The sequence below is a fragment of the Oreochromis aureus genome, linkage group 18, assembly GCF_013358895.1.
Source record: "Oreochromis aureus strain Israel breed Guangdong linkage group 18, ZZ_aureus, whole genome shotgun sequence".
In the NCBI taxonomy this organism is placed as follows: domain Eukaryota; kingdom Metazoa; phylum Chordata; class Actinopteri; order Cichliformes; family Cichlidae; genus Oreochromis; species Oreochromis aureus.
Window position 1 is genome coordinate 24,018,850 of NC_052959.1, and position 20,879 is coordinate 24,039,728.

At 40.0% G+C, this 20,879-nt stretch overlaps 3 protein-coding genes across 3 annotated transcripts; 1 reads left to right on the forward strand and 2 right to left on the reverse strand.

Annotated features, from left to right (window-relative positions):
* Positions 1-535: 535 nt before the first annotated feature.
* On the reverse strand, positions 536-13,190 carry LOC116313384 (activin receptor type-2B-like). Its single transcript, XM_031731062.2, has 11 exons — positions 12,744-13,190; positions 9,163-9,370; positions 7,163-7,278; positions 6,617-6,768; positions 6,296-6,439; positions 5,986-6,129; positions 5,152-5,300; positions 4,823-4,937; positions 4,558-4,696; positions 4,190-4,320; positions 536-3,870 (listed from the first exon to the last, which is right to left on the reverse strand). Exons 1-11 carry the CDS (start codon positions 12,793-12,795, stop codon positions 3,676-3,678), a joined length of 1,545 nt encoding a protein of 514 aa, XP_031586922.1. The 5' UTR covers positions 12,796-13,190; the 3' UTR covers positions 536-3,675.
* A 2,424-nt stretch (positions 13,191-15,614) lies between these two features.
* On the reverse strand, positions 15,615-18,210 carry LOC116313438 (gamma-crystallin N-A-like). The gene is made up of 4 exons (XM_031731144.2): positions 18,051-18,210; positions 17,618-17,866; positions 17,073-17,218; positions 15,615-15,918 (listed from the first exon to the last, which is right to left on the reverse strand). Exons 1-4 carry the CDS (start codon positions 18,069-18,071, stop codon positions 15,783-15,785), a joined length of 552 nt encoding a protein of 183 aa, XP_031587004.1. The 5' UTR covers positions 18,072-18,210; the 3' UTR covers positions 15,615-15,782.
* A 1,009-nt stretch (positions 18,211-19,219) lies between these two features.
* On the forward strand, positions 19,220-20,670 carry ly97.3 (lymphocyte antigen 97, tandem duplicate 3). Its single transcript, XM_039602744.1, has 4 exons — positions 19,220-19,344; positions 19,709-19,778; positions 20,029-20,151; positions 20,375-20,670. Exons 2-4 carry the CDS (start codon positions 19,715-19,717, stop codon positions 20,479-20,481), a joined length of 294 nt encoding a protein of 97 aa, XP_039458678.1. The 5' UTR covers positions 19,220-19,344; positions 19,709-19,714; the 3' UTR covers positions 20,482-20,670.
* Positions 20,671-20,879: the final 209 nt, after the last annotated feature.

Sequence of the window (20,879 nt, forward strand, 5' to 3'; positions counted from 1 at the left end):
TAGGAATGAGCTGAAGCCAGATTATACGGATGACTGAATGCGGTAGTGACTTTCTGGTTTTTCCTAGAATCAGATACATGGCAACATTTGGTGACGTTTAACGCTATGTATTTACTGTTGTATTATAAAATATTGCAAGAGTTACAAATCATGTGAGCGTCCATTTATTACTTTCTTCCACTATTCTTTGCCGCAAAAATAACTAAAATGTACACAAATGATTTAACGGAACGAGATACCAGCATTCACTGTGATACACTGAACTCAAGCCAGACTGTACTCTTGAGCTTGAAATGTTGCAAATGAACCAATTCAAACTAGTAGCACCATTGCTGCCATCTAGTGGACTTATGCAGCCACAAAAAACCCTGAACGGTCTCACAGGCTTTAGGTATAGTGCACGTATTTTTTTTTTCCTTCTACCATTAAATATTCACAGCACTTTTATTTGATTTTAATCTTTTTGTTGTCTCAAGTGACAGACAGTATTGAAAGCAGTGAGAGATATGCAAAGAACTCAATTTATCCAGTAATGGTTAATCAAGATTTGTCTTTATTTTCATATACAAAAGGATGACTATTCTCATCTAGTTTATATTTCTAAGCATTTTGTTTCACAGATAAAATTACCATTCGTACTGTTTTAGTGAAATCATCAACCAACATACACCTCACACACACACAGTTCACATAAACAGGGAAAGTCACACAATTCAGTCAAACATCCATCCACACGACAAGAAATGAACAATGTTGACTGTGAATTTAAAAAAAAAACCAAGATTTTTCTTTCACAGGATTCACACATAAAAAGGAAGAAAACCTTTACATTTGTCAAATATATATATGTATATATAGATATATACACACACACAATAATTGATACATTTTTTCTTTTCTTTTTGTTGAAGATGAGGCTGACTCCATGTTAGTGTTACTAATGAGGTACTGCATGAGGTAACTGGTTTTTCTGTTCAGAAGAGCTGGGTGTAAGACAGCATTTGGAGGTAACAACAGATCGCAGCAGATTTCCCCTACGCGACTGCCGTTTTATTTCTGGCACAATTCGTGAAAGCACCTGGGCCATGCTCAGTTCACACTAAAAATGCAACCCTCAGCATCCCCCCCCAACCTATCAGGAGACTTTAGCACGTCCACGCCGTCAGGACATGGTCCAGGTGTGATGAGATGTAGTTTATTGATCTGCAGAAGAAACCTGCTAAGTCACAGCTGAGTTTAATGTCTTAAACTATGATATTCAAATGACTATTGCTGTATAATAAATATTGCTGGACCCTCGGACCATGCACATGCCACCGCTCACACGACTCCCAATGGTGCTGCATCATCAGTCGATCGATGTAGGTACAAACACGATGATCTCCAAACACTTTAAAAAATGTTAAGTAATTGTTCCATTTCGACTGATTAGTGTCCTTTACCAGAACTGCACATCGGCAAGCATTACAGATCACTGTTAAAAATCACCATCAAAAATCACCATCTTTCCACAGCACTAATCAACGTACAACAGATGAGCCTGTGTGTTGTCCAATGTGGCTAAACTAGCACTAAACAGGTCTGAACATCACATCAGCAGGTTAATATTGAGGCAATACTGTTCAAAACAGGAAGCCAAATCACAAAAGGAATCTATGTTTTTTTCTGTTTGTTCTTGATAATATACACACTGAGCTCTATAATGCAAAGTGCAACCCACACAGCTTCTGATCCAGAGGGACCAATACCATTATTCACTGAAATTCACTGAAATCAGTAACTGCCACTCTACCAAAAGAAAAAAAGAAATTATTATGCAGGGCTAGTTATAAAAATTATTTAAATATATAGAGGTGGAACTGAGAAATCTCTTCCATTTCTGCAAAATGAAAACAGTAATGCCCTGATTTTGTATTATTTAAAAAAAAAAAAAAAATAATAGAGAAGGAAAAACAAACAAAAAAAACCCACCCCAAAAAACACTGAGCAGTGTTCGCCATCTGTGTGTACACGCATATTTACATAAATCTGCCCATCTTCTTTTAGATTTGTAGAGAATTAACACCATGAAAACTGGTCAGACTCCTACAAAAAAAAAAAAATCAAATCTCAATCTCAACAGACAAGAGGCCCAACCAGCAATAAAATATCTCAACTACCAAAAACACAATAAAATACATAACACAATTTGATATACATGTAGAAAAAGCCTGAGGTACTTGTCAGAATATCTGAGGTCAGTCTGTAGGAGTAAGCACCTGACGGCTTACCCAGTCAAAATAAAAAACACAAAAACAGAATATTAGCCTCACATAATATCGTGGATAGTAATCACATGTTAGCGTTATATTAACAAAGAATGCATGTACATCTACAAATCCTTGAGTATCCTGGAATAGTCACAGCAGCATAACGGACATTCAATGTATGGTATTCATGTTATGGTACAACTATGGCATTGCATTTGAGACAAAAGGCAACCATTTGAGCTCTCCTTGCATGACATACAGTGACTGAGGTATCTGGGAACTGGTGTCCGACTGAGTCTATTGAACATGCACTCATGGAAATTAAAAAACAGACATGTTGCTTAATCAAGTATGGCCCATGACTCTCACTTTAAAAACTTTCTATCCATCTCACATCATTTCATTTTCAGATTCACTCACACTATCACTCACACAGTTCAAATTAAGAATGTGTAACATTGCAACTTCAGACAGCATCCAGCAATGCCCCTGGCACTGGCAAAGGAGTAACTCTGAATTCAAAACAAAAAAAAAAAAAAAAATAATCCAGGAATATGTCCATGATAGCTAGCTCGATAGCTCGGCTCTTAACTTAGAGAAAATGTTCCAAAGAAGCCTACTGAATACCTGAGAGGTAGTTCCCCGAGGACAAGACACTTGCCCCAAATCCAAGTCCAAAATGTCCAATACAACTGCTCAGCTCCCATTTAGCTCCCTCCCTTACAATAAAACAGCTGTGCTCCGGTTTTTTTTTTTGTTTTTTTTTTACTTTTTTTTTTTTCCGTTTTTCATTTTGAGGAAATCACAGGTTTAAAGTAAGGGAGCGCACTCAGAGTTTCAAAATCGAGAAGCTTCAACCCCTGAGGAAGATGTATTTATGTTGTCTAACAGTCTCAAAACGGTTCCTCCGAGGTGTGCAGCACGTCGTCTGAGGTTTGGAGCAAAAAGGTTCGTTTCATTTGGCCGCAGACGATCAGGACCACGACGCGAAATACGACGATGACAACTCATGAGGTAATTAAAAAAAGAAGAAGAATATAGACTAACACAAAAGAAACACATGAGGTAATGACAACATTTAAGATTTGACACATGGGTGTTATCAGATGTGCCCATCGCATAGCTTATTACTACTTCAACTACAGCAGATGGATGTGTTAGTAGGATCCGACTTGAAACACACACACACACACACACACACACACACACACACACACACACACACACACACACACTTTAAAAACAGGAAAAAAATACCAGTATTGGGATAAAATAGCAGCTGCATTTAAGTTGCTAGATGTATTTTTTTTTTTTTGTTTTGTTTTTTTATATATATATGTTTTTTTTAAATATTCACGGAGATCCGCTGAGTTTGGGTTTGAAAAATAAAAAGTCAGGAGCTCAGGTGAAGGATGGTGTCACCCGTTCAGGTGCTGGACTCTTTGGGAGGTAGGTCCTCGTTGATGAGAGACGTGACTAAAGAGATGGGGCTGTCTGAGGTAGTGCTGCCTATCGTCCTGGAGATCTGACCGATGCGCTCCTCGACGCAGCCTGCAGACAGTCGAGCCTCTGCGTCGTGGTCCCAGCATTCCTCGATGGTCTCACACATGTGGCTCAGACCCTGTAGGCACAAAACAGAAATTATAGAAGGATTTTTGTTGGCAGTTGCATTTGCTTATTTTTACTAAAATTGTCTATCTTCTGTTCATTATTTTATATAAAACCCAAATCAGAGAAATCCCAAACTCTATTAATGACCCCAAATTTAAGCCATTCATTTTAAAAGTTACAAAGCAACAAAGCCACAACAAATTCAAAGAACTTTAACCTCAAATCATTGAGCTCTTCACTGAAAAAAAAAAAAAAAAAGAAAAAAAAAAAGGATGCACTACTTCTGGCATTGCTGCTGAAACTGCAGTAGCTATTCTTCTGTTACTCACAGGATGCTTGAGCCAGGAGTCCTTGATGACTGGACGCATCTTCTTGTGCACCACCACATCCTGCAGATCCTCCAGGGAGGGATGCTGGCCTATTTCATCCTCAAATGGCAGCATGTACTCACCAACTGTTCCTGCAAAGGGACAGCAAGGCAACAGAGTGGAAAGTGTTACGCAGAAGAAGAAAATACTGCAGTACTTTGACTTCTGAAAATTCAACACTATTTAAAGAGTAACTTTGTCCACATTGCAGCATTGCCCTTCATTTGCTTTGCAGACAAAACAAAAACAAATCTTTACTGGGCCGGGGTCAAACAATGTGACCTTTTCACCTATGGGTGAAGACGCATTCCTTCACCATGTTGACTCACCATCTGTGTCGGAGCAACGAGACACCAGCTCCCACAGCACCAAGCCCATAGCATACATGTCTATCCTCAGGAAGGAGTCTCGCTGAAAGTTGATGGCTCCCTCCAGCACCTCTGGGGCCATGTAACGCCTCGTACCCACCTAGACAGACAATGAATTTGGGGTTTTTATCCACTTAAGAATAAGCAGAAGGAAACTCCTACAAACACTTGCATCACAGAGCCAATGCAGACCAAAGAAAAAACAAGCAGTGAAGTTATTACATACCTGTCCATGAGTATCCCCAGGAGGTTTTCCTGGCTCGAATCTTACAGCAAGCCCAAAGTCACCAATGACTGCAGTTAAGTCATCTCGTAGTAACACATTCTTGCTCTTGAAGTCCCTGGGGAATTAATTTCACAACAGTCATTACAATGTCTTAATTAGAGGGAGGTTTATTCACATAAGTCACACAAAGACTGTCATGGTAAAGATATTAAATGAGGTACAACCAGGAGAGGGCAGCAGTAAATTAAGATTTCTGTTCAAATCAAAAGCAACAGTTTAATCTTTAGTGAACGAACGAGAGTTGAGGAAATCCAGGCTGATTTTCCTACCTGTGTGCAATTGTAGGTTTAGGCCCCTCTCCCTTGTAACTGGGAATGTCCTCATGAAGGTAAGCCAAACCGCGGGACATGGTCTCTGCTATGTGACACAGCTCTGTCCAGGTCACAGTGTTGCCCTTCAGGTGGTCTGTCAAGGATCCCTGCTCACACACAAATACACAAAGGATTATGAAACCAGGATTAGCAACTGCGCATGAATCCAGGCAGAGGAATAACAGAAGAGCTGTTGCTGAATCCACCAAGGAGCAGGAATTGGTGTCATTTCCATTTGACAGCAAATACTGTAGTCTGGGAGAATATAACAGAAACCCAATTTCATACTTCAAAACATCAAAAATAGCAATTTAAACGTTTACCCTGAAAAAACTGACACGCACACTGATGCCTCCAACTAACCACGTTTGTATCAATACCAAGAATAAAAAGGTGCTGCAACAATCAGTCCCACTTGTGTTTATAATTATTGTGTCCTCATATATCAGCATCACTGCAAATGCACAACATCTTGCAATATCTGACATCAAATACAAACTTTTTAAGCTACAAGCTTAAAAAACAAACCGTCCTAAGTTTAAGCGGCACCGCCTGATCTATTGCTTTTGGATGTACTGGAACAGCAGATCAGACATATGTGGTGAAATCTTCTTTTTAATAAAGGCTGCGATTCTCTTCTCTTGTTTTGAGGTAAACAGAGCGCTCCCTCAATATTGGAAAACCTCCAGCGGTACTAGTCGAAATAAAAGCCGTATACCTCACCATAAACTTGCTTTGGGGTTGATATATCGGTCTGTGTGTATTCTGTATGTAGGCAGAATATGTTCTCACCCTTTCATGAAACTCTGTGATAAGCCACAGCTCCGTCTCCATGTTGGTTCCGTGCTTCTCTGCAGCGATGTAACGCAAGATATTTTCATGTCTCATCCCCGGAGTCAAGAATATGTCGCGCTCATTTTGCCATGACTGCTTATCCTGTAAACACAAACCAGAGAGTTATTTTTAGAGCTTTACGATGCAAAGAAGCACTCTGGAGGTCAAAAACAACAAGGCGCACATGGAATCTAGAACAAGAAAAAAGGCGTCTCTTCATACACTGAAGCATATGATGTATATTATTAAGCCAGAATTAATTACATACCTGAACTGGGAAGATCTTAACAGCAACATATTCACTCATTAACTGGGCCTTCCAAACACAACCAAAGCGCCCCCTAGCTTTGATTTCTAGAAGCTGCAATGGTTTCAGACCCACCAAGGGAGATGGAGGAGCCGGCCCTGGATCCTGAACAGAAAAAATAAAAATAAATAAAAACATCTTATTCTACTGCTGAATCCACCTCAAAACATTAACAATTTCAGTGCTACAAAACACAAAAGTGACAAGCACTGCATCCTTGTCAGGACTACGTGACTGATGACCTTACAAGTCTCACACTAAGATGAGCATAGCCCGTCTCACCTCGCTCAGGTCTACATGGCCGTAGGGAGGTTTGCGGTGGCGGTACATCCACAAGGCCAGAACAAGGGCCAGGGACAGCACACAGAGAGGCAGCAGGGAGTACACCAGCACACTGAGCAGGGACGGTACTCGGGGTGGAGGCTGGATTTTCACTGTCAAGGAGGTACAGAATAATTACGGCATGTCAGCTTTATGACACATAAGATATGTTAAGCATCACGTTTGTCCCTCAAAGGCTGTGAGAGCTGATTTTGAATTGGCAGGGTAAGAGATTGCCTGACATCAATTCTAAGCTGAGAAATTAGTTAACATAGAGGTTAATTTTTGTTTTATCCCACTCGATTAAAAAGCCAGAACCAGAAGAATCACACATATACATTCCCAAAAACCAAAATCGGTCAAATCCAATAGCCCCTTCTTAAATATGGCGTCATTTATTAATATTAATGAGATTTGTAGTCTCATTGAAATGCAGAGATTCACTCCTACTAACCACAGTGGGAAAGAAGAGATCTTTATTATCTGTAGGATGCATCTGCCACTCACCTCGGTTGCCACTACCAATCAAGTCGGGAAGGTGGGTGAATCGCTCATTGCAGTAGTTGCCCTCGCAGCAGCAGAAGAAGACCTGAGGGTTTTCCTCCATGGAGACGCACTCTTGCCTAAAAACAACAGATGGCGCATCAACGTTACTGTTGTAGACCCAACAGACAAAAACATTTTCTGATATTATCCTTGGTTGTTAAAGTTTAGTAGTGTCAGTCTATCGTTTTCATGTATTTGCTGTACATTAACTCTACGACAACGCAATTTAATCATTTGATCGGATATTGCCACAGATTAACTAATACACGTCTTTGCCATGGTTACTTGTACTGGTATCAACAAATATAAGCCAGCAAAGACTACATTTATAGAGTTTTTGTGTTTTGGGTGGGAAAAAACAAATTTTTACAGCCAATTTTTCATCTTTTCACTCCTCTTAAGACAGCAGATGTTCCCAATTCCGAGGAATCACAGGATTTCTCACACTTTATGCATCTGCATATTCCTCCCATTAACCATTGACACTAAATGTTCATGTACTCAAAATTCCTCACCTGCTCCATTGCTCTTCAATTACTACAACCATTTTATGGAGCTTTTCACACAGATTAAATTGACCAGCAAATGTATGTTTTTTCCCAGGTTCTATTGTAATTACCCTCAGCAGCTCATGGCTAAATGAAGATTTCAGCATCTTGTACCTAAACCTACAATTTCTACATATGCCACTCTAGCTTTTAGTCACATGTTGGTAATGCTCAAATTTCACACTAACACTCAGTGAAATAGTCACTTAATTGCCATTTGGCAACTCACAACATCTGCACATTAATCTGGCAAATTATGTCAAAGTATTAGAAAGGATAATAAAAGCCACATAAAATACACATTTTAAAGCGCACACACACACACACACACACACACACACACACACACACACACACACACACACACACAGAGTTGTGTCATGTAGGATCAATTATCGCAGCTCTCTTTGCTCCAGCTCTCCTTTCTGTGCCACAAGAGGACCCCAGCTTGTTGGAAAGGCTGTGGACAGCATGTTAATAACTGGAAAGTTTGATTGTGGCACTCCGTTCAATGCCGACTTCTGATAAAGGCTAGTTTTAAATTCTCCTCCTCACTTACAAAATCCTGAGTGGCCTCGTGTCACAGTATGTATCTGCCATCATCGGGCTGAACTGTGTGCTGCACTGCTCACAGAGGCTATCTGGCTATTTGCACAAATATGTGTTGGCTGCAGAGAACTTTCCCCGACACAAACACCCATACTTGGAAATGATTTGCTAAAAATTACCTGGCATCAGCTTCTTAATATCTATATTTGCCACTGCTCTCCAATTGATATCATTCTACAGCGAATGGGTTTTAGGTTTTGCCAACTAATCAAACAAAACAAGCAGTCTGAAGATGAATATCTGTGACCCTGAATTGGATAATTGGCTAATATAAATATCTGAATATATCATATGCTTCATGTACAAGAAAATTGTCTCAGTATACCTGTATGGTTGATTGCTTGACAGCACCTTAAGCAATATGAAACTGGGCCACAGTTAGTCTCCTTTTCTTGTTATACGTGGTTGCTTTTACAGCATGCAACTGATATTTTCCCATGGTCTCTCTCTGTTATTCACCTTTTAAAACATCACAAGGCTAAATGAAAAAGATCCTTTAAACATTCAAAGAGCATGAGATGGTTGCCTGTTCTGTGAGATCACGAAGCCAAATGGTGATGTGAGAAAAAGAGATTACTCGTCCGTTTGTTAAACTAAAGGCAGCAAAAAACATTTTTTAAATTTGTCTTTAACAGTGCAAAGTGAGAGAGGGGCACAAAAAGATGCACTGAACTACATGCAGGTACTGAGGGAACCTTTGCTGTTGTCCTCAATGTCAGTCAGTCGTCAGTCTGGGTGCGAGCCAGGTACATGAAATATAAATGCAAATTCGCAGCAGCGAATGACCTCGCACGGTTATCCGACCTGTCATAGCAGTTGAAGTCATCCAGCCAGCAGCCTTTCTTCACCAGTTTGATGGTCCCTGAGGAGTTGAGCCAGGAGGCATAACAGTGCAGTCGCTTGTCCTTTTCCCCCTCGCAACGCTCGAAGCCGCTCTGGTTGGTCCTCTCCGAACGCCAGTTATCGTTGTAGTACACACACTCCCGGGTCTCCGCTTCGCCAAGACTGTACCCTGAGAATGACAGAAAAGCCTCAGTCAGCTCACACCGTAATGAATCGAAACTCAATGGCGGAAGTACAGACATATGGCGCAGACTCCGCTCTGTGCCACGACGAAACATCGCTGAGCCGAGCCTCCATCGTCACTCTGGCACGTATCCAGGTTTGGGAGCTCTCTGTAGTAAAAAGGGAGTTCCTGTGGGCTAAGAAATTTGTGCTGAATACAAGTTCGGCATAATCACATTAACTAAGATCTTTTCAGAGAGTAAAAAGTTAAAAAAGAAGAAGGGGGAAATTACAGAATTCAATTAGCTATAAAACAATGATATGCCCTGCTGTGGTAAAGAATCACAGCATGAATACGTCGGCATTCTTTTTCTATAGATAAAGACTACTGCATCCTTCTTGAGACACATCTGGAAAGACAGATAAGACATTCTTTGAGAGCTTTGACAGGAAACACTAAAGAAAAAAACGACAGTAATTTTTTTTTTTTTTTTTTTTTTTTTTTTTTACAATAGCCGTCAGTCTCCCAGTGGTGAATGATTTAATGAAAAGGCATTATTCTCATTTCTCTTCTTGGATTTCATGTTAGACATGTGCAATCAGTTTGTCCCATGATTATTTGGACAGTGACTTACTTTCAGTAATTATGTCTCTTTACCACACCACAATGGATTTGAAAGGAAGCAATCTAGGTGTGACTCAAGTGTGAACTTTCAGATTTTCAGGGGGTTTAATAAAATATTGAACTAACCTTTTATGAATTAAGTTTGGTTTTTTATTTCTAAACACTTGATTTTCAAGTAGCTGAACAAAGACTTTAAAAATGTAAGGATTCGTTTTTACCAGTACTTGCACAAAAACTCTTTGTACTCATTGAAGTCTGGAATCCATGGACAACACCAAATACTGAGCGAGTTTCCTTCCTTAGATGCTTCACTTGGCCTTGACTACAGCCACCTTCAGTTGTAGCTTGTTTGTGGGTATTTTGGCCTTCAGTTTTTATCTTTAGTGAAAAGTGAAAAGTACACCCACTTGGGCTGAGATCATGTGAATGAAATCAACATGAATCTTAAAGAGCTTGCTTCTGCAGCACATTTCAGCTCACTGTTATTCTGCATTGTGAAACACTACACAATGACATCCACAGCACAGAGTCACTTGACTGAATTTCAGTGTGAAATATATTTCTATAGTATATCTATGAACAAACACCAACTCAATTTCACTGGCAGCATGATATGCCCACCATCTCCACCATATTTGACAGATGCCTCGTTCTTCTCTTACCATCATTCCAGTAAACGTTTGGCTTTTTCTGTTCAAAGAGTTTTGTTCCAAAACTTTCCAGGCTTTTGTTTAAAGCTGGGAAATTTGTCATGGAATTCTCAATGACCTTTCTGTTCTTGAGTCCTACACCCAGCTTGATGGCTGGATGTTGGAAAAAAAATCTTCAAAAACAAAAGAAGTCAAACACTTTAACTGTCACTCATAGTCTTGCATGACTTCTTCCTGTTGCCTAGCGCATCCTTTCTTTCTCGACCCAATTTTCATTCCCACCCACAATTCTTCAAGTTACTCCCTGTTGTATTTATTTATTTATTGTCAGCCAAATAATGGCCTCCTTTATTTGCATTAACACCTCTTTGGTTTGTGAATTGAGAGTTCCTCTGAACAACTATACTATAACTATGGACATCAAAAGTCTTACCAGTTAATTATGGATTTACTTCTGAGGCTGTGAAAATGTAAAAAAAAAAAAAAAAAAAAAAAAAAAAAATAATAAAAAATGTAAATGCAATCACTCTTTTAAACCCCTTGGTTTAAAGCTGAAATTCTAACTCCAGCTGTATCAGATTGCTTCGTTTCAAACAAACTGTGGTGGTCCAAAGAGGCAAATTTATAAAATATGTGTCCCGTGTCATAATAATTGTTTACCTAACTGGGTTTGTGGCAAACACAAAAGCAGACATGTTAGTCACAATTTAGCTTGGACATCCATGCCTAATCTTTGTTCAGAGGGGGGAGGTTTTAAAAAAAAAAAAAAAAAAAAAAGGTGCCTGTCTCTTTAAATCCCTGCCTATAGGAGCCTGCCCATCCCCCAATATTACCCCCACTAACCCATTACACACACACACACACACTCAGAGGCACGCATGCATACATATAGCTGTTCAGCAGCACACAACTGACTTCATTATAAGAACCAGCCAGTGCACACAGTGGCCAAAGATCGCAGTCATTATAAAAAAGGTTGGAAGTAAGCAAGGTAGCAAAGGATAAAACACACAGCAGCGATGCTCAACGCTTCATTGAACCGAGATGGCATTTCTGATATCTGCGGTCACATGATCCGAGAGGACTTTTACTACAATATCATTCCCCAACCCCCCTCCCTCTGTCACTTACTGAGCTTTTACACCACAACAACGTGAATTCCGTAGAAGCAGCTTACTGTACACCGCCAGTCCTAATCTATTAACCATAAAGACATTAGCCACAGCGCTGCTGGCACACAAGAGAAAGCTGTGCCTCAATTAAATTTTTATTACAGTTCGAGGAAAAAAAAACTAAAGTGGAAATTATTGTTTCAAAGCCCTCTGTTCAGTCACAGACGCGAATACCTAGCTTAGGAAGAGGGGTGCACTCGCGTTTTGGGACATTAAAAATCATCAACATAGGCTTAAAAACGCTGGCAAAAAAAAAAAGACAAACAAAAGAAAAAAACAACCCCCATGCTCAATTTCACGTGGTACCAAGTCAAACCCTGTGGACACTTGAGCAGTGGGAGACAATAACCTCGATTCACGACAAAGACCTGACTTGTGACAACAGCTGCCGTCTCTCCAAATCAAACGCCAACGATTCATACAAATCCTTACAGAGGGAAGAGTGTTTGGAGAAGGTTCTTGTTGAGCCCGTAACCACAAACAAGAGTGCAGACCTGAGAGGTAGCCTATAAGGTTTCAGGATGTTGATGCAGCTGCTGCCTTCTATTCCTGCCACAGCGAAGGAGCAACAGTTTTAAATTTGGATACATGTACAATTAAAAATAATAATATTAACAAGAATAATAATATATATTGTCCGGTGAAAATACTACGTGATTCAAACGTTTGAATGAGGGAAATTCCCGAGTGTGGCATATTTGTCTTTAGGGGGGCTAAACGGAGAAAAGGCGATTATGGTTGTAGAGGGGAAATAAAAATCCCAGCTGAACGAGCTGCCAACAAAGTTTAAACAACTCGCAACCGCGGACTCGTTCGCGGGTCGAAATTTCAAACGCGGACAATTACTCACACTCCTACAAAAAAAATTAAAACAATCGTGGCGAACTGCTCGACTAAACTGTTGCAAATTCGGGACCAACAACGGCGGCTTACCTGCGCATAAAGTTCCCAGAAGAAGTGAACAAGTCAGCCATGAAAAAGACATGTTCCGCTTTAAATACAAGGCAGAGATTTCCCCCGCTTTCCGTCGCGAACATTAAAACTCAGGTGGCCCAAAACATCAGTCCAGGATCAAAACGACCACAGGCCTCCGGTCCCTCCAGCAGCCTAAACCACCACAGCCACAGCGCGTGTCAATAGCCGCGACGCTGCAACAATGTTGCAAGAAAAGATAGGGGCGATTAATTGACTGCCAGGTTGTTATTCCATTAATAGGTGCTTCATTTCGCGTCGGAAGTGGATCGAAAACCCGAATAGGAAGCCGATAAAACACCCGAGACGGAAGCTCGTTGTTTTTTAAGGTTATTCACTTGAATAGTAGCACCGCTGCGTCGGGAGGTCGGTCGGGGTTTACATGCATGTTACTGATCTGTGTCCAAAATGGCTTCTAAATGGGGAATGGGCTGCAAACAGGGAAACCCGGATGTATAAACACAAAGAGGGGAATTCAGGCAGCCAGCGAGTGACCTTAACGCGACACCGCAGATAGACGCCTGAAATGACTTTATTCTTGCTTCCTGTCGATAACTATCACATTTTTTTTGTTTCGTTTTTTTACACATATCACGTCAGAAATACAAATGCCGGAGAGAGGTGTGTTTTCCACGTCGGTGTGTGTCCCGAATCGAAGCCGATACAAGACTTGCACTTTCTGCGGTCGGGGTTTGGTTTAAACCCACCACTCTTTGGTTCTTAACAGCCAGCCTCGCATTTAAACCATAATCACAATTATTCCAAAGCTAATTGATTAATGCAATCGAAGGTATAGGTGAGAATGCAATGTGTGTGGACTTTTTCAAAGAATTTTTTTTTTTAATTGAGGGTTAATAGCTAATGCCTATGAATGTGAAAGGAAGCTTGTACAAATGCAGAATTATCTCTTTTTGCTGTATGCATAATACACCACGTCGTCCTCTGTGTCAGTGTGACAAATAGCTTTTGCAGCCCCACAAGTACTTAAATAAATTCTGTCTGTATGATCTTTTATGCATAAGTTGCGGTGCTAAAAATAGCTGACCTAATTTGGAATAGCACGTTACCATAAATGCTGTTTAAAATGCATTCGTTCTAATTACTCATTTTACCATCACACAGTATTAAATATAAGATATATAACATATAGAGCTACCAAGACAGAGCCAAACCGTGCTACACAATGTATTGGCAAGCCTTTTTTTTAAAAAAAAATGTGTGTGTGAAATCTCCCACAGTGTTCAAATCTGATATTCTACTTATAGCTCATGACAAAATGTTATTGTTTAACACCATCAATCTGTGATCTTACATGCTTTTGTGTCAAAGGATTAGTCCGTTCATTAACTTTCCCAGTCAACAGACAGTTGAGAAGTATTTCCCTCATAAGGATTAAAGTTCACTGCTTGTCCAGCTTCTCTTTTATGAACTCCCTACTTAAGAGGAAATGTGTGCCTCCATTAGAGCAAGTAGTCAAGGTGTATTTATCACAGAATAGTTACCAATTGTGACACAATAGTAAGGTGCATAGTTTCCTTCCAAGTCTTAAAGGCTCACTTTTTTAAAATTGAGGTCTTTTGTGCAAAATAAATAGTCCCGTCATCACAGCAAATCAACAGTGACATTGTTAAAATGCCATTAAGCCTTCCACGGCGGCCCCTCCACTCTTTCTCCTACTTTGACATTCTGACTAATGGCATGTTGGTGACACTCAGCCAATTTATGCAGCAAATGGCTTAGGAATAGGGTTAGCCATAGGTAATCGCCCTTAAACTAGTCCCATTCAGTGTAACTCAAGACAAAGCATTTCCTCATTAAGCTATCCTGTATTGACCCTGTAACTCAATAGAGGCCAAGAGCGAAACCTTGTAAAGATAGATGTTCTGTTGTCATGACAGTTGGAAGAGAAAGCACATGAGTGCTCATTAAAGGTCCAGCGGCCACAGCCCTGGTGTGACATTTGTAGAAGAATGAGAACATGTGGGAAATGATGCAGTGGCACATTAAAAGCATGAAACTATGAGCTCATAGTGTTACAAAGGACTGTTAATTACATATACGTTTAAGTATACCAGCCTTTCACCTTGTGTTGCATTGTAGATGGCATAAAATACATTGGATATGTGATGTGCATTGTCAGATGAAATTACAAGGTTAAAAAAAAGAGGTTTATACTGGAAATTGTGTTTCCTGTTCTGTTTTTTTTTTTTTTTTTATTTGTACCATACACATCATACAAAGCATGTAGCAGATTCATTTTAAGTGTTAATTATGCCATGATCCTTAGATCACCCTGAGCGGAGTGTCAATACTCCGCAGTAAACTAGATAGATGACACTAGGTGGTAGCAGAGCTCCCGAGTGCAGGCACAGCTGCTCTGTCACCCTGTGCAGAATCTCTCTTTCTCTTTTGATTTATACACTGTATATGTAGGAAGGACACACAGTTTCTCCCGTTCAGTGCTGACTCTGCAGACCATTCACCTGTGTAGGTGCCAAAAGACTAGACATTTTCATTAGAGCGTTTTCTATAGTTGATTATCAGGCTGTAAATTGTCTTTTTCAAACTATTACAACAATTTAATTGGCCCTCTGGATAAATAAAATTCACATACATCTATTAATCTGCGTGGGAGTGGTATTCAGGATATCTTAACTTTGCAATGGATCCATTAGTATACGGGAAAGCACAGCACTTAAAGCAATTACCTGAATCATAGCCTGTAGCCATGTCTACAATGAAATGTGATGGTTAAGTTGGGAGCTGCACACAGAGTGTGCATTAATAGGAGAAAACAATGAATGGAAGTAAGATTGAAGATGCTGTAGGATCACTACTTTATTTGAACCTTTAAATAATTCAGTACAAAAATAAAACAACAAGCAGTGCCAAACATTTTCTTCATCTTTATTATCGCCCCACAGAGCCACGTGTGAGATGACTTGACAGTGTAGTGGATCTATTCCCTGCAGTCACACTGACAGCGATAGTGAGATGGTTTTAAAAGTAGTTTGCAACCCTGCGAATAGACTGGATGTTGGGGTTCTCAGCCTGCCACTCCATGTGGGTGCAGTAGTTTCCTCTTTCCACGACATACATGCGACCACGGTAGTTAGGCTCCTCGTACAACACCCACCTGTTCAATAGCAGTGAATAAATAAGAGCAAATGCATCAAACTTGCAATAAATTAGTGCAAAGAAAGTCAGCTTACTAAACATTTTCAGGCAGTATTCTAATTTGGTTGATGTTTAAAGATTAAAAAGATAAAAACACATTTTCTTCTTTGCTTTTGCTGAGATCAGTCGGTGTAGATAGTTCTGCTGAGGCTTTAAGAAGTCTATCTTTGAGATTGACTCTTTCTAATGTGATACTCGTAGTGTAATGGTGCCTCCAATAAAGCACCAACACTGAAGAGACAACTGGCAGCATGTAAGTAGTGGGAGAAACAGACACCCTAACTGGTCTCTATCAAAGGACCTTTGCTGACTTTGAACCTCAGAACATTGTTGTTAAAGCCCCAGAATGCCCCACCTCTGAGACTTCAGAATTTTGTTCATGCCACTAACAATATTGACCAATTACATGTGAAAATCCAGTGAAACATTGCTTTTTTTCTGATCCCCAGTAAATTCATTTTCTCTCTCTCTCTCTCTCTCTCTTTTTAATGACTGCCATTCAAGATAACTATGTTCACATTTTCTTAAACTTTTTTCCCACATTTACTTTAATATTTATTTAATTTTTTCTGTATTTAGTCAGTGTTTTTTAACAAGTCTCCTTTCCGCTAAAGAAGTGGTCCCTATTAAAATGATGAGAGTGCATCTAATTATTTAAGGTGATGGCACATCTGTTTTGCTGTTACACTGTTAAAGACTGTAAATTCTTTATGTGTGAGGTTTAATACGGAGCAACACATTGGTCGTTGGTCTGGCACCTAGAAAAGTTTACCCTGCACATAAGCTAGACTGGACTTTCTCTGAATGCTAGCCTTTGTTTTTCTTTTAACCCAACCTGTCTGCTTTCTACGCCTACAGAAAATTAATACAGATTACATGTATTTGTGCTTACATCTGTTTATGGAACTATCTGCCTTGTTACGTACAACAAAAGGCAAGTGGGAAAATATATGTTGTGTGAAATGACCTTGTAACAGGTCAGTTGAAAGTGGCCAGTTTCACAAAGGTTTAGTTCATTATTTAAAGATAATGAAGGAAAATGTTTTAGGGCATGTCTTATGCGCTCTTCTCTCAGTTAAATCAAAAACTATATATGGCCTCAAAGATACGTACGCCCCGTCTCCATAAACCTTGATAGAGTTGATGCAGTTCTTGGTCAGGCCTCGTGCTTGGAGAAATGGGCAGTCGTCACACAGCTCCACACACTGGCCAGAGAAGTTGTCCCCCTCGAACAGCTCCATCCTGTAGTGCTCTCCATGCTGGGAGGATAATGACATGCGTGATCGCTGAGTCAACAGTGTTTGACTTCAGCTCTCTGCAAACGACCAAGGCTTTCTCCTTTATGTGACAGAGGCTGTATTGTGGGCACAAAACACTTGCACCTATAGAAATCTAAAGGTTAGTACATGTGGAGGATGAAATATAAGTGCAGTTCTTTAAGCTGATTACATAAGTATGAGATGTAAAAACCTGAAAGTTTCTTTGATGATGTCTGTTATGCAAAAGTAGTTCCAACATTATTACTTTCAACAAACAGAGGCGCACAAATGAGGCCACACATGTGCCCATCTTCCTGTTTTTTTTAACCAACCAAATATTTGTCTGTCCCTGGGGTCTCTATCTTTCGCACAAACACACACACACACACACACTCTTACCATCCTGATTGGTTTGCAAGATCCCATGTGATCATTGTGGGCATTCCAGCGTTGGAATTCAGGGTACTCTCCATGCTCCAGAATATACTGTTGGCCCTTGAAGTCTGGGTGGTCGAAGCAGACGAAGGCCCCGCTCTCCACACGGACAGAGTTCACTCTGTTCATGAACCCTCGGTCCTGGAAGTTGTCACAGTCGCTGCAGATCTCCAGCTTTCTCCCAGTGAAACATTTCCCCTCATAGAAGACAATCTATATTCATAACAACAGTCAAGATTTGAGTATTTCCTCCTAATAAACAGTGAAAATGTTGCATATCAGTTTAGCTAACTGAGGAAACGTGTTTGGACCGGTCATCAAGATGAATGTGATTGTGATTAACTTTTGTTGTGAAACTGGCCTAAATCTGTGGCTGCATTCTTGTTGTGGTACTCACCTTTCCTGAGTACTGAGACATTTTCCACTGTTGGCTGTTCCAAATTACTCACACAGTATAGGAGTGGACAAATTTGGACTCCCAGATATATATGGACAGCGCAGAGTGTGGCGGTATCGCGAGAGAGAAGCAACAAAAGCACAACAATAGGGGGTTTAGATATTTTGCCACATGGACAGTTTCCCTTACATGTGCCAGTGCTGATATTGGAGTTTGGCTCGGGAGGACGAAACAATAGCGGGAGAGAGATTTTGCTTTGATTGGGCTTTGAGAGTGATGTTATACTGAGGCGGGGGGGTTGCAGGGTAATATTTGGGCTGTGTCCAGATGAGGGAGGAGATGGGGAGGAAAACAAACACAGAGAGGGAAAGTTAAAGCAGAGGTGAAAGGTTGGCTCAATGGAAACAATAAATCTGTCATCTTGTTTTGAAGTGCTGATAGAACCTATTTTAAAATGAATATTAATGGCAGGAGTGTGTGCAAAGCAGCTCACGTGTTTTAACCGAACAAATATTTCCAAGAGTTAGACCAGGCAGTCTATGCATGCTATGCAAGTCATTGCATGGTTGTAAAGCGCGGTTGTCACCAGCTTTTCAGCTATGAATAGATGTATTTTGATGTGGACATACTGTAGGTAGAAGTGAATGTGCGTAATACTTTGCACTATGTAAGATATTTTAGTTTCATGAGCAGCAGCTCTGAAGGACTTAAAGGCATTTCCTTTCATTGTTTAACAGCAAGTGACTGTTCCACCCTTTTACTTTCCTTTCATTAGATTTATATCAAGAGCAGATTCATGTCAGGGCCTTGGTAATGTTTTGATTCAAATCAAATTGTATTTGGTCAGTCCTGGTTAAAGAGCACTTACACAGAGGTATTACACCTCTTATAAGTCACACATGATCCACCTTAAGCAAACACAATGTACGTCTGACTCTTTCTGATTCTTTCTTTCTCGTATTCCCCTGAGGTACAAATGTATCTTATAGAAATAAATATATGAGGTTGAACTGAATGCATACATTGCTATTAGCAATTCTCATGAATTATAGACTGTACAGTGGCTAAAAGGTGGACAGCTCGTGCTTAATGAGGGGATCTGAGCATTGGGAAACTATGACCCCTGAACACAGTGTACTCGGGCGAGTGAGATGCTAAGTATATAGACTTACAAGAGCCATAGCACCTAATGGGATGTTACCATGACAGTGCAAAGTATGAAAGGGTATATATAAAGAGGGAAAGCCGATGTCCTCTCAGTTGCTGGGAGAAACCAAGATAGACATACAGCAAGGTATGTATGTATATATGTAAAAGACTTTTTTCAGACAAATGCAGTTTGTGGTTTAGATCTTGTCAGCAGTTTTTTGGGAACATGTTTAATAACATCATAGGTAATGATGTGGTTTTGGGATCATATATGATCTGTCAAATTTAAATACTGTGCATTGGCATATATAGACACATTTATATATAAACTATATATACTCACTCAAGAGTGTGTCACTTTCTAGAGTCTTATATGACCATTAAACAATACTGAGTACCGGGAAAAGTTTAAAATAAATGGTAAATTTCATGAATTAAAAGTGCTGGAATTTGATGTTTTGAAAGCACTTTGTGTCTGTGTTATCAAGCCTGTGCTTTATCTTGCATAGGCTGCAATGCTGAACAGAACAATGAAGCTGCTGGTCTTGGCTCTTGCTGTCGCCCTGCTATTTACAGCTGGTGAGTCTGTCACTGATTCTCCACTCTATAAACATAACCTCTGCTGCTGTGCAACAGTGACCGCCATTTTCTTCATTTTAAAGTCTTCACTGCAGTGAGCTACAACCTAAACAAACCACTCAAACCACTCTTTAACATCTAAATTAAAACTTCTGAATCCTTTGCAAATGCTATTTTGTCCCAAGATACATTTCGGCCACATTATGACAGAATTTATTCTGTAATTTTCTTACTATTTTTCGGTTTTCAGGTGAAGCCCTGGACTGCCACCGCTGTGTCCCAAAAAGGGGTAGAGGTGGCTGTGAGCTCACTGTAGAAACATGTAAACCAGAACAGAACGGGTGCGCTGCCGCCAAGTTCCTCAGAGCACCATGTGAGTTCTTCATCTTATATTTATTTCAGCAGGGAAAGGGCCAAAGAGCACAAGAAGCAAATTATGTTATATAAAAAAGTATGACTTTGATCAATTTTCTGCAGGATAAGGTCACAGAGAGCAGAGATACTATTCCTTGTATAATAATGGAGACTGTCAAGTGTATGTGAAGTATGTAAATGTTTAAAAAATGAAACATAACCTTTTCATCTGGCTTTCGTAGATGGCCATTACCAGAAATGCATGGATCTGGACAGTTGCGAAATGCTGAAGATGAACGCCTACATTAATATGAAGTGCTGCAGCGAAGACATGTGCAACACCTTATAAAATTCAACATCAAAGAAAATTACAATTCACTGCAGTCCAGTGTGAGTAAGGCACTTAACCCCCAGTGAATCCTGCAGACTGCAGCTGCTTCGGGGAGAACCCAGGTGTGAACACATTAAAGCAGCTATTTTTAGAAAAAATATACTCTGAAGTTCCCTGGACTGAAAAATAAAATACTTTGAAAAAGCACCTATGCTTGTCCTTATTCTTGTGTATTGACACTGAGTTTCTTTCTTTTTTCTTTAAGAGCCAATCACAAATCCCCAAATAGGCAAATGTTAGAAAATCCCATCATGTTATACTTGCAACAGATTATTGTCTGGGTTATTTCTTGTAATAAAAGCTCTTCCAGGTAACTCAAGGTTTTACTTTAAATACCTCAATTTACTTAAAAATTC

Bases quoted from the DNA above. Each gene is read 5' to 3' on its own strand.
- LOC116313384 (XM_031731062.2), bottom strand. From the start codon at position 12,795: ATGTCTTTTTCATGGCTGACTTGTTCACTTCTTCTGGGAACTTTATGC. The intron at 7,279-9,162 runs GTCGGATAACCG...TGTTGTTTTTAG, and splicing joins GACTTCAACTGCTATGACAG to GCAAGAGTGCGTCTCCATGG. The intron at 3,871-4,189 runs GTGAGTAACAGA...TTGTGCCTACAG, and splicing joins ACTCCTGGCTCAAGCATCCT to GGTCTGAGCCACATGTGTGA.
- ly97.3 (XM_039602744.1), top strand. From the start codon at position 19,715: ATGCTGAACAGAACAATGAAGCTGCTGGTCTTGGCTCTTGCTGTCGCC. The intron at 19,779-20,028 runs GTGAGTCTGTCA...TTCGGTTTTCAG, and splicing joins CGCCCTGCTATTTACAGCTG to GTGAAGCCCTGGACTGCCAC. The intron at 20,152-20,374 runs GTGAGTTCTTCA...TGGCTTTCGTAG, and splicing joins CAAGTTCCTCAGAGCACCAT to ATGGCCATTACCAGAAATGC.
- LOC116313438 (XM_031731144.2), bottom strand. From the start codon at position 18,071: ATGTCTCAGTACTCAGGAAAG. The intron at 17,219-17,617 runs GTAAGAGTGTGT...TTATCCTCCCAG, and splicing joins CTTGCAAACCAATCAGGATG to CATGGAGAGCACTACAGGAT. The intron at 15,919-17,072 runs GTACGTATCTTT...GCTATTGAACAG, and splicing joins AAGGTTTATGGAGACGGGGC to GTGGGTGTTGTACGAGGAGC.